Consider the following 13234-nt stretch of genomic DNA (forward strand, 5'->3'; position numbering starts at 1 on the left):
CGCATAGTATTCCCCATTCTCCCACAATAACTCCCCATTCTTACACACTTATTCAACTATTATCTCTCATCCTGTTCCTTTCCCTCTGCGTCGAAACGCGCTCATGTTATTCCTCTCCCGAAATCCTCGAATTTTGATCAAAACCTTATATGAATAACAAAACATAAAAAATATTAATTAGTCGACAAAATATATCCGCAAAATTCAGATTATGGATTAATTTCGTTAAATTCCAATGGTACTGACAAACAAATTCCCATGGAAACGGGGACCACCGAACACAACTGAAGTCCACGCGGATGGAGTCGCGGGCAACAGCGAGTTTATACATTTGAAACCTCTAAAATTGACTATCTAATAACTCTACTAAATGATGCATAAATTAAACTTAAAAACCTTCCTCATTAATCAAAAATGCATCAAAATCCGTCAAGTAGTTTCAAAGATTTAAGTAGTCGAGGATTTAAGTAGTCAATTTTCACTTTGATCGACCACTTTCCAATTTTTAGTTTCTACTTTTTTTAGGTGAATGACATTTCTGCGATATTCTATTCCTGTTAAATCGTTCCTTACTTTAACGTCTCCGCCATGTACATCAGTTACGGTATGAGTTTCAGGGTTAAAGTTTGGTGTTAGTTTATTTTCCTTTATCATATTTTTATGTAGACCTTCTCATCGATTTCTAAGTTACTGTCCACAGCTGTCCTTTTCATATCCGCAAATTCTTTTCGTTTAACTTTCTTTTCTTTGTCTCTGACTTTTTTTTTTTTAAGGCGGGAAAATCCTCAAGGACACCCGCCCTCCCGGGGGGGAGGACGGGTAGTGTCTGACTCTTACTAACTAAACCTAACCGCCGGGTAACGTCAGCCGCGTTTGATGCCGGCACGTAGAGTTACATGAATATTACCACACAGTGCCGGCCGCGGGGATCCACCGGCCGTTGAGTGGGGCCAGCGCGGCGGCTCGCTTTCGCATTTGTTTGTGGAGGCTGACGAGTAAAGAGCGTCGGCTTCCTCGCCTCATACTGCTTCAATTTTGATTCAGGGTAGGCAGACTGAAATAGATAAAGCTTTCAAAGAGGCTTTCCTTTTTTACAAAAATACTAGTCCGTGTGAAAGAGTGTATATTCCCAAACAAAAGTCATCCAAAATACTAGCCTGTATTATTAATTATTTAAATGAAATTGTTATTCCAGAGAATATTAGTCCAGACACCGACTTTCACACTTTTCAAACCGTAATATATAGCGCAGCTTGGACTGCAGCTAAAATGAACGGAACAAAAATAGCACTTCAGCCATCTGAAAACCTTAGGGTAACTAAAAGAGAAAATAAGCCAAATTGGCAAAGACGCTTGGAGCGGAAATTACAGGACCTTAGATTTAAGATAGGTAGAGTTACGCAATTTATTAAAGGTAATGCTAGTAGGAAAATAAGGAATTATGTCCAAAGTGTTATTAGTCAGTATAAAACCCAATCGCTACACGAAGAAGAACCAAATTCACAAGCTATACACACACTAGACACCTTAAAACAAAAATTATCGGTTGTAACGGGCCGGCTCCAAAGATACAAAGCATGCACCTTTAGAAAACAACAAAATTTTCAATTCACTCATAATGAAAAACTATTTTACCGTAATATTAGAACAACAACAACCAACGTACAAGAAACTACAATAAATAACAGTGAACATACCAACCTGGAACCAGAGACTTTGCAGAATGTCTGGGCAAAAATTTGGGAGACTCCAATACAGCATAACGATCAGGCTGATTGGATAAAACCAGAAGTCGTGAACACCAGCGAAAATGTTCAAGCTATGGTATTTGAAAGTATAACACCGCAAATATTTCAAAAAGTCCTGTCTCAGTTACATAACTGGAAGGCCCCTGGTTCCGATTATATTCATTGCTACTGGTACAAAAAGTTTACAGCAGTTCATAGTTATTTATTTAAGCTTATTAATAATTTTATTCAAGAACCTGATTCATTACCGACATACTTGACACTAAGTACAACTTTTATGATTCCAAATAGAATTCCAATAAAAAGATCTTGCTAATCCTGCGAAATACAGGCCAATCACATGATTGCAGACTCTGTATAAAATTGTGACATTCTGTCTGTCTGAATTAATATACCAACATTTAGACGCTAATAATATCTTAGCTGAACAACAGAAGGGATGTCGCAGGTTTAGCCAGGGCTGTAAAGAACAACTTATAATAGATTCAGTAATACTAAATAGAACACACAAAACGAAAACTGACCTATACAGTATGTATATAGACTATAAAAAAGCTTATGACTCTGTCCCCCATTCGTGGCTTATTAAAGTTTTAAATATTTATAAAATACACCCAAAATTAGTATGCTTTCTACGAAATGTTACGGGAAAGTGGACGAAAGTTACAAACCCAATAAAAATACAAAGGGGCATCTTCCAAGGAGATGCCCTTAGCCCACTGTGGTTCTGCCTAGCTCTAAACCCGCTTTCCAATATTTTAAATTCAACTACACTAGGAACTCCTTTGCCTTGTAATAATAACAGACTAACAGAAGAAATTAAATTAAATCATTTGCTTTACATGGACGACATAAAATTATACGCGAATAGTGAGAATGAACTTCATGAACTTGCAGATTTAACAGAGCAGTTCACTAACGGAATATCAAAATGGAATTTGGTATAGATAAATGCAAAATAAATTCAATTAGAGCAGGACAGAATTATCAGCATCATTACACCTTAGCAACGCTAGAGCAAATAGATTCCTTAGATGAACAAGACACTTATAAATATCTAGGTTACAACCAATCGTCACAGATCCGCTATAAAGAAACTAAACTAAAACTTAGACAACAATTTCAACATAGATTAAATATAATTTTGAAAACAAATCTTTATTCTAGAAATACGATAAAAGCAATTAACACCTTTGCTGTACCGTTCCTCACATATTCATTAGGAATTATTAACGGGTCTAAGTCTAACCTAAAAAATCTTCAACGTAAAATAAATACTACTATGACTAAATTCCGAAAACACCACCCTAGATCTTGCTTACAAAGACTGACACTGCCACGAAAAGAGGGAGGCAGAGGAATCATAGACATCACCAACTTACACAATAAACAAATATCAACACTTAGACAGTATTGAAATGAAACGACTTTTACGGATTTTATCGCGGTTTAATTTTTGGTTTTAGTTCCCGACGTTTCGACACCTTTGCAGGTATCATGGTCACGGGCAGACTGAGATGGTGTTCGTCTTGACAGAAGATGTTGCTCGTTCTACCTTCATATTTTTAATTAATTATTTATGGTCCGACCTACGCAGTATGAGCTCACTGTGTCGTGATGTCTTGCAGCGCTGCTCTTGGGTTTAGCTTTGAGTTTTTGTATTATTGGGTCCCAAGTAGGTGATATCTTCCAGCCATCTTCTCTATTGAAATTAGGGTGTTTTTTAATCTCAATAGCCTCGCGAAACATCCTTGGTAGGAATTTGGATTCTTTAGCGAGGATCTGTGGTTGATCAAATCTAATATAATGGCTGGAGCCTTCAGCATGTTCGGCGACTGCAGACTTCGTTGAGCGGCGGTGTTTGACGTCAGCTATGTGTTCTTTTACGCGGGTCCCTATGCTTCGTTTAGTTTGACCGATATAAGAGAGGCCGCAGTCACAATCTAGTTTGTATACTCCTGCATCTTGTAGAGGTATGTGACACTTGACAGATGGTAGGGACTGGCTAATCTTCTTGGGCGGCTTGAAGTATGTTTTAATTGAAGCTCGCTTCAGGATGTAACCAATCTTGTCAGTGACTCCTCGGACGTATGGTAGTACAGCAGGCAAACGATCAACTGTGGCTGGCTTCACTCGGTTTCTGTGACGGGGCCGTGGAACTTGGAGCTTGTTGTCTCGCAGTACTTGCTTGACGTGTTGAAGCTCAGCGGCAAGGTGTCTGTCATCACAGAGTCCGTGTGCTCTCTGAAACAAAGATTTTCCCACGGTAGCTAACTGTTTAGGGTGGTGGTGAGATTCACCGTTTAAGTACCTATCTGTATGGGTCTTTTTGCGATACACGGTGTGACTTATGGTCTGATCAGGATCACATACCTCTACAAGATGCAGGAGTATACAAACTAGATTGTGACTGCGGCCTCTCTTATATCGGTCAAACTAAACGAAGCATAGGGACCCGCGTAAAAGAACACATAGCTGACGTCAAACACCGCCGCTCAACGAAGTCTGCAGTCGCCGAACATGCTGAAGGCTCCAGCCATTATATTAGATTTGATCAACCACAGATCCTCGCTAAAGAATCCAAATTCCTACCAAGGATGTTTCGCGAGGCTATTGAGATTAAAAAACACCCTAATTTCAATAGAGAAGATGGCTGGAAGATATCACCTACTTGGGACCCAATAATACAAAAACTCAAAGCTAAACCCAAGAGCAGCGCTGCAAGACATCACGACACAGTGAGCTCATACTGCGTAGGTCGGACCATAAATAATTAATTAAAAATATGAAGGTAGAACGAGCAACATCTTCTGTCAAGACGAACACCATCTCAGTCTGCCCGTGACCATGATACCTGCAAAGGTGTCGAAACGTCGGGAACTAAAACCAAAAATTAAACCGCGATAAAATCCGTAAAAGTCGTTTCATTTCAATGTCTAACATTCGCGTAAACCTAAGAAACCACTACTTAGACAGTATTTCTTTACAAAATCAGAATCATCTACACTACACAAATTAATAGTAAATAACGACCTAAAGCTAACACCACTTAACCTAAAAGACTCGACGGAACAGAATAATGAAAAGCAAACTCAGGACCGGGATAAAATTGTTGAGTGAAGCAAGAAGTCCCTGCATGGAAGACATCACCAAGACCTTTGCCAAGGAAATGTCGACAACGAAGCGTCGAACGCATGGCTGAGTCGGGGTGAGTTATTCCCGGAGACTGAAGGCTTTATGTTAGCTATACAAGACCAGTACCTCTACCATGAGTTGCCATCGAAAACGTCAATGACGTTACTACAGTCGATAGCGTATAAACGCGGATCGAATAGTTTTCAATCGGACTCATACCATGAGTTTAAAAAACCTTGACGCGCTCGCTATCGAGAGCTCGATTGTTATTGTAGTATTCGTGTTGTCATACTTGTCATGTTGTCGAACGTGCCTAACTTCATGCCTAATGTAGTTGTTTCTTTCTAACGTTGCTTAAAAGACAGAGTAAGATATATATTCCCGAAAAAGCTTCAAATCTACACTAATAATTTCGTGCAGGGCTACGGCAAACTCGATCGAAACCTTATATGAATAACAAAACATAAAAAAAAATCTATCTATCTTTGCCGTTGAAGTTTCGCAAAGTGTTTTTTTTTTAATTATGCGTTTGATGTAAATATACGAACTCTTTTGATATCACAAATAGATGGACACTTGCTCACTTGCTTGCTCTTTGGGGTTTTAGTAATTTTTCATTAATAAATTGAAAGCGCGGTGTTGTGGGTACCTAGGAATGGTTATGTGGCGCATCTTTGGGGAGTACCTATGTCTTGCGGTTGATCGCGATTGTTTTGTTAAGCTGTTTCATATACCGATAAACTGTGCATCTATTGAAACTAATATTATAAATGCGAAAATTTCTCTGTCTCGCTTTCACGCCAATCCTACTGAACGGATTGTATTGAAATTTGACGGATAGCCTGATGGAAATGGAGACCACCGAACGCTATAAACTGAAGTCCACGTTGACGGAGTCGCGGGCTACAGCTAGTGTTTGAATAGTCCTAAAAATTTTAAACCTCATAGAGCATAAAGTATTCAGTATATTATAATATAATGTAATATTACTTAACGAACTATTGGTTGGGGTGGAGATCTCTGTGAACGCTGACTTATTTCCAGCGTTTCCTTAATAATGAATTTATTTGTTTCATTGTAAAAAAGTGACAGCGTGTATTCAATGTAAATTGACTTTTAACTAGTGCTACTTGATTTTAAATACTTTCTTGCCGACATGATTCTCACAAGAAATACTCAAAACTAAACAATTACTATAAACCGAATACCGTTTCACACCTTGTTTAGCAAGTGAGTTACTTAACTACAATCGTAAAGGTATTTGTCGATACCATATGTCAAATTTGTGACTCATGGTACCGTTTTCTTAGAGAAACCACCGCAAAACGTTACGCGCTCGCTACTCGCTGTCGAAGACGTTTTTAATGTTTCGATAGGTTTTATTTGTCAACTCATACTACCGATTTTAGTTTGTCAAGTGACCGCTAGGGGCGCTGTACATTTTGTCATAGATATTTTTTACGCAAACGCTAGCGAGCCCGGTCGCTCAAAACTCATGGTAGAGGTACAGGTTATTGAGACTAGAAACTATAGAAAGTTTATTATTAAGAACTTGAACACTGATACCTGCCGAAAATGTAATAGTTGCCCAGAAACTATACAACACATAACTGATGCCTGCAAGTCTTTAGCCCAGACGGACTATAAACATAGACATGACCAAGTCGCTAACATCATTCATCAGAGACACCTTATTATAAATATAGCCCTGAGATTGTTTTAGAAAATTCTACTACTAAACTTTATTTTGACCGAGCCATTCTAACTGACCGAACAGTACATTACAACAGACCCGACATTACACTTATTAATAAAATTACCAAAACAGGATACTTAATAGACATCGCAGTACCAAACACACACAGTTTGCAGACTACCATAGCGGAAGAATTAGCTAAGTATACTGAGTTGAGAGACGAGATCTCCCGAATTTGGCATCTGCAAAAGGTAACAATAGTACCCATAGTTTTATCCACAACGGGCGTAATACCCAAACAACTACATCAGTCTCTTAATACTCTTAATTTGCCTCCGAGCACCCACTACTTGCTGCAGAAAGCAGCAATTCTTAACACATGTAGAATAGTTAGAAAATTTCTTCAATGTGAGCCTGATACCTCATGCTGTAAGCATAACTTAATATCCTTAGTAGAGACTTATACTGATGATCACTTGGTTTTGGCCCGTGCCATCAGTTAAACCGGTTCGCCGAGAAACATAAAGTTTTACAAAAATAATAATAATAATAATCTCTTTATTTCAGAAATAAATTCCATAACATAATATAAAAACATAAAATTGTTAGTAGACCCCTTAAAAACTATGTTAGTGTAGAAATACAATACAGAGATATTAGTAGCATGAAACTTAAAAACTATGTTAGTGTTAGTTATGGCAATGACACTCAGGTGACTGTTGGTACTGTCCCGCACCCTGCGCAACAAGGATGCTGCTCGCTTGCGCCTGATTGCAGCGAAGCTGTCAGTCCTACCCTCTTATTTTATTTTTAAACTAGCTGTGCCCGCGACTTCGTTCGCGTGGTTGTTGAGAACAAAACAACGTCGTTTAGTTAAGAGTATATCACCTTTTTGATGATTTAGATAAGAGTCCTGACTTTGGTATAGTTGATTACGTTAATGCTTCTCTATAAACTATGTTAGCGGTGGAATTACCCGGAGCATATACAAAAAGGTTGTTTGGGTTGCTAACACGTGATAGAGAAACATAGAGTTGGCCGTGTGAGAGTGGCGCTCCCGATCAGCAGACAGCCGGACTTCGCGTTCCTGGATACTCTCTTGAGAACGCAAAGTCGCGGTCCGAGTTCTTTGCGAACTTAACCGTGACTCCCTTTCGGAGAAAGTCTCGGACTGTAGTGAGACGGCATTTCTCTCTCGAACAGCTGACAGCCGTACTTCGCGTTCCTCGATGCTCTCCTTCCTACAAACTTAAAAGAACGGTGCGTCGAACAGTCTCGTCTGTTCGTGGTCGTGACTCAACGAATTGGCTAAGTTACTGTAAAACGATTGGCAATAATGGACACAAACTACGAAGTAAATAAAATACTACTTCGTACTTCAAACCAATGACCAAACGAAACCAAACAGCCAATACTTATATTTCGACCAATTTAGAACAACGATTATCTTCCAAGCAACCTAAGACCTTTTACGACACACTCGAGAACTTTTAAGACACCAAACGAAACCCAATTTGTCCAGTAAAGACGGTCGATTCTCGCGCGGAATCTCTTAACACCGCGATTCAGAAAATGACGTCATTTGCACGACGCCATCTATCGGATTTGGATTTCAACTATCAACATTAGTTCTACTTTTAGTCTTAAGATGTCGTTGCAAGTACTATACTGAATTGCGTAACGTAATATTTTACTTCTTGAACTCACTAAATTAATCATATCTTTTGATAGAGTGAACCGATTTCGATGAAATAAAAACTTAGTTATACCTCAAGTTGCGTATAATTTTTGTATATAAACATTATCTGCATTGAATTCGTAGATTTTACGTGATGCGCGCACAAACAAACATAAAAACAGACAAACAGACAAAAATGATGGAAATGGGTTCTGTTACTTATCTTTTCACACGCTGGCTACTTTTTTTTTCAATTTCTTAAATGTACAAAAATGACTTTTCTACAGATTTATTATATGTATAGACTATTGATATGTACATATTTCACTAAAATTGTAACACAGAACCGGCGGGTGGACTTTTTGTTTGGTTTTGTATATTTTATTTAGTTATTATAGTTATCCTACTATTAAACATATTCATATTGTTTATGATATATAGGTATTATACATACAAATATAATTATATGTCCCTTGCTTACCCGAGTAGTGACGATGAAACCTTTTTATTAGCTTCCAGTAATTATAGTTTTACTAGCATTCCGTCTTTAAGTGAAACCCTCGAGTCGCAGTTTTCTGGTGTTCCCGGGAATCTGAATGTAGTCCATATAAACGCACAGAGCATTCCGGCTCATTCCATGATATGCTGGCAAGTTTGAATTGTAAGAATATCCATGCAATTCTTGTGTCCGAGTCTTGGCTGAAACCTTGCCTACCTTCCACTTCCTATTCCCTACCCGGGTATCAACTAATTAGAAATGATCGTACAAACGGTGTTGGTGGCGGTGTTGCCATATACCTTCGAGCACAAATTCCTTTCTCCATCGTCAGTATGTCAGCACAGCCACCCCCACTCAATGCTGGGGAGCATCTCTTTTTAGAAGTCACCCTCCATAGTGCAAAGGTTTTGCTTGGCGTTTATTACTGTCCTTCTTCGCGTGTCAATTTCTTTTCCTCTTTCGAAACTATCCTTGAAAACCTTACTCCTTCTTACAGTCATACCATCGTTATGGGTGACTTTAATACCTGCCTTATAAAAAATGATTCTCGATCCTCTACTTTTAAGTCTACAACTCAATCGTGCAATATTTCAATTCTTCCACTTGGTGCCACCCATCATTTCCCTCATTTTGTTCCATCACATCTTGATCTCATTCTTGTCTCTTCTAACGAGCATGTTACTAAGCACGGCCAGTGTTCAGCTGATGCCTTCTCCTATCACGATCTTATATACCTTTCCTACAAAATCCACCCTCCTACAACGAAACGTCCGATCCTGATGCGGGGTAACTTTGGTGGTATGGATTTGGACAAACCGCGTGATGATGCTGCTGGCATTGACTGGTCGCATCTGGTGGCTGCTGAGTCGATAGACGATAAACTGGAAATCTCTAATGCAACTCTTATGACAGTCTACGACCATCATGCTCTTGTGCGGCCGGTCAAAGTCAAGCATCTCCCAGCACCTTGGCTTACAGAAGAAATAAAAAGCGTCCTAGAAAAGAAAGCTGTAGCCAAAAATAGATTTAAGCGCAGGCCCAGTACATCGACTTGGGAAAAATCACTAATCACTGCAATAAGGTGTGTAGAGGTGCTCAACGCTGACACATTCATGCATCGGTCGAAAACAGCGAATCCGCAAAGGTTTCCCACTCCCATTGTCCTAAGAAACTTCCAAAGTTTCTTAGGACAATGGGAGTGGGAAAGCGTCACGACGCAATCTCTAAGGATGTTGACCTTGAGCCATTAAATTTGCACTTTAGCTCTTCGTCCCAATGTGATGGGGCTTCCAAGGCTATCACATTAAATGTTCTTTCGTCCCTTCCAACTCTCGACTACTCACAATTTTTCTTTGATCAATTCTCGGTTTGTGGTGTGAAGAAGAGCGTTTTATCAATTACTTCTAACGCTGTTGGAAGCGATTGCGTCAGCCGCAAAATGATACTCCCTATCCTGGATGAGATCCTTCCTTTTATAACCCATATCCTAAATTATTCCATTTCTGTTGGAGTCTTTCCAACTGCTTGGAAAAAGGCGCAAATTATTCCCCTACCCAAAAAACCCAATCCCGCTTCTTTCTCTGAATATCGTCCTATCTCCATTCTACCCTTCCTTTCCAAAGTTCTTGAGCGCCTTGTTCACGATCAAATGACCGCTTTCCTGCACAAGACCAACCTCCTAAATCCATTCCAGTCCGGATTTCGTCCAGGACATAGTACAGTAACTGTTCTAGTAAACATTGCGGATGACATTAGAGCGGCCATGGAGCGTAACAAGCTGACGATTCTTGCTTTGCTTGATTTCAGCAATGCCTTCAACACCGTCGATTTTGATATACTCCTTGGCATGCTGCGCTCTCTTAACATATCTCCAACGGCAGTTGATTGGTTTCAGAGTTACCTGTACGGCCGACGGCAACGTATATCCATTGAAGGTATAACCTCTTCATGGTGTGATACCCATGCTGGCGTACCACAGGGCGGTGTTCTCTCTCCGTTGCTGTTTTCTTTATTTATTAATAATATTTCAGATTATTTTCAACGGTGCTGTAGTACCAATTAGACACACAGTTAGGAATCTGGGTATTTATATTGACCGAAATCTCACTTGGGGCCAACAGATTCGAGAGGTAGGTCAAAAATTGTTTCGCTCGGCTGGTTCGCTTAGGAGACTTCGTCACTTTCTACCAACTGCCACTAAAGTTGCACTTGCGGAATCCCTTTTGCTTCCCATCCTCGATTATGCTGATGTCAGCTATCTTGATATAAATAAGGCGCAGCTAAATAAACTTGAGCGTCTTCAGAACTTTTGCATTAGGTTCATATTTGGTTTACGCAAATATGATCACGTGTCTGAATTTCGTCTGAAGCTCAAGTGGCTCCCTATTCCCCTTCGCCGGAATGCGCATATTCTTTCATTACTTTATAGTACTCTTTTTAGTCCTTCAACTCCCATTTATCTCAAAGAACGTTTCCAGTTCCTTAATGACACACATTCACGATGCCTGAGGTCATCGGAAAATTTGCGACTTAAGATGCCACCTCACTCCACAGGATTCTTCGATAGGTCTTTCACTGTGCAAGGTTTGCGCTTGTGGAACAAACTCCCTGCATCAATCAGAAAGGCTCAGACACTTAGCACCTTTAAAAAACTGGTAAAAGACCATCTCCTTTCTTTAAAGTAGCCATTTTAAACACTGATTATCTGATTACTGTATGTATTCATTTTATTTCTTATTTCTATGTTATGTATGTTTATGTATACCTTTACATGTTTTTAACAATAGTGCACCACCTACCTCTGTACATACTGATAATTTTCCTGTCCATCCAAAGGTTGTCTGGAAGATATCGCTTTTAGCGATAAGTCCGCCATTGTACCCTAACATTGTATGTATTAAAAATCACTGCTGTAATTCCATGGTGTACAATAAAGAATAATCTAATCTAATCTAATCTATAATTCCGTTTGTCTGAAATGGCACTAGTCTTGTTTTTTACAATTGGAACGACAATAGTTCTCATCATATCTTGTGGCAGATAATCATGCGACAGGCAACAGTTTAAAAATAATGCCAGAACTTGGGGCAGATGTATACCAGCATGCTTCAGGTGTTCCACACTGAGCCCGTCGAGCCCCGGGGACTTGCTTCGTTTCATGTGTACTATTACATTGTTGACTTCCTTTTCTGTGAACCTGATTGTAAAGTCGTGAGCCAGAGGCTGGTCAAGTTCACCCTCGACACACGACGGGCCAAGTGGTGATTTCACAGTAAACAGGTCTTTGAACATGTTCGAAATCTCCGCCGTATCAGTAAGACCATCACAGGAAAGCTAGCCCTATGGTTCAAGTTATTTGTACTCTTTCAAAAGTTCTTAAAATTATTTTCGCTATGGAGACAAGCTATCCTGTCCATCACTATTTGGTCCTGATTGTCTTGGCACCATTTCAATTTAAACTTAAATTTCTTTCTAGATTCTACCATATTTCTATAGAGCTGGCCACTCAATGGTTTACCAGCTTCCAGCCACAACTTGAAATTAAGTCTAGCTTCCCTGTGCGAGCCACTAACGTGCCTATTCCAACCCCTAACGTAGCCCCCTTTTCTATAACAGTGAGGCTTCTCATAAGTATGGTACGCAGCATTACTCAAAATAGATATGATGCCTTGATACATGTTATCGATAATAGCACGATGTCCCAAATTATGACAACTACTGTCAGCACAAAGACGGAACTCGTCTGGAGAATCAATGAGCTTCAATTTGTCATTGCACAGTTTATGATATTCAACTAATTGTTCTACATGTCTGTCATATGACTTTATTGTCCCTGGTATGAATCAAAAACGTTTCAGATTTAATTACATTAAAATTACAATTTATAACCAAAGGAAAATGGTCAGACCACAACACGTCATACCTCACACTCAAATAAACAATTGTACTGTAAGCGGACTCCGTAACCACGCAATGGTCGAGCCATCTTTTACAATTATGGGCTTCACTAATGTAAGTGAAAGTGTCCGAGTTTGTATCTAGCAACAGTTCATCAACACATTTCCACTTTTGCTCTAAACAAATTTGTATTAACTCATTACCAAACAATTCACGTGGATGAGCATTAAAGTCACCTAGAATAAAGCAAGCTTCTACCTTTTGTTCATCAATAATTGCATTAATCCGGCTCAGGCACTCGGTAAATTCACTTAAGTTCTCGACACTATTCGTAGGCATATATACACTAAACACCAAGATTGATCTATCAGATAACGCAATTTTAACAGCTGATAACCGCACATTGTTACACGTAACGACAGACACCATGTGAAAAACACTTTTTCTCCAAAGTAACGCGACCCCACCATAGGACCAGTCGACGTGTCCACCGCTGAAGTACAATATCTGCTGATTTGCATAATGCTCGCACACCATTCATACTCCTCTGGAGAGATTTACAGTTAAATGTGACCACTGTT

At 39.4% G+C, this 13234-nt stretch overlaps 1 protein-coding gene across 1 annotated transcript; it reads right to left on the reverse strand.

Annotated features, from left to right (window-relative positions):
• Window positions 1-3347: 3347 nt before the first annotated feature.
• On the reverse strand, window positions 3348-4109 carry LOC113506071 (the record flags this gene model as incomplete). Its single annotated transcript, XM_026888930.1, has 1 exon — window positions 3348-4109. A coding segment is annotated over one exon (762 nt), but the record flags the coding sequence as incomplete, so codon positions are not given.
• Between the last annotated feature and the right edge of the window lie 9125 nt (window positions 4110-13234).

This window comes from Trichoplusia ni, chromosome 28 (genome assembly GCF_003590095.1).
Source record: "Trichoplusia ni isolate ovarian cell line Hi5 chromosome 28, tn1, whole genome shotgun sequence".
Classification (NCBI taxonomy): domain Eukaryota; kingdom Metazoa; phylum Arthropoda; class Insecta; order Lepidoptera; family Noctuidae; genus Trichoplusia; species Trichoplusia ni.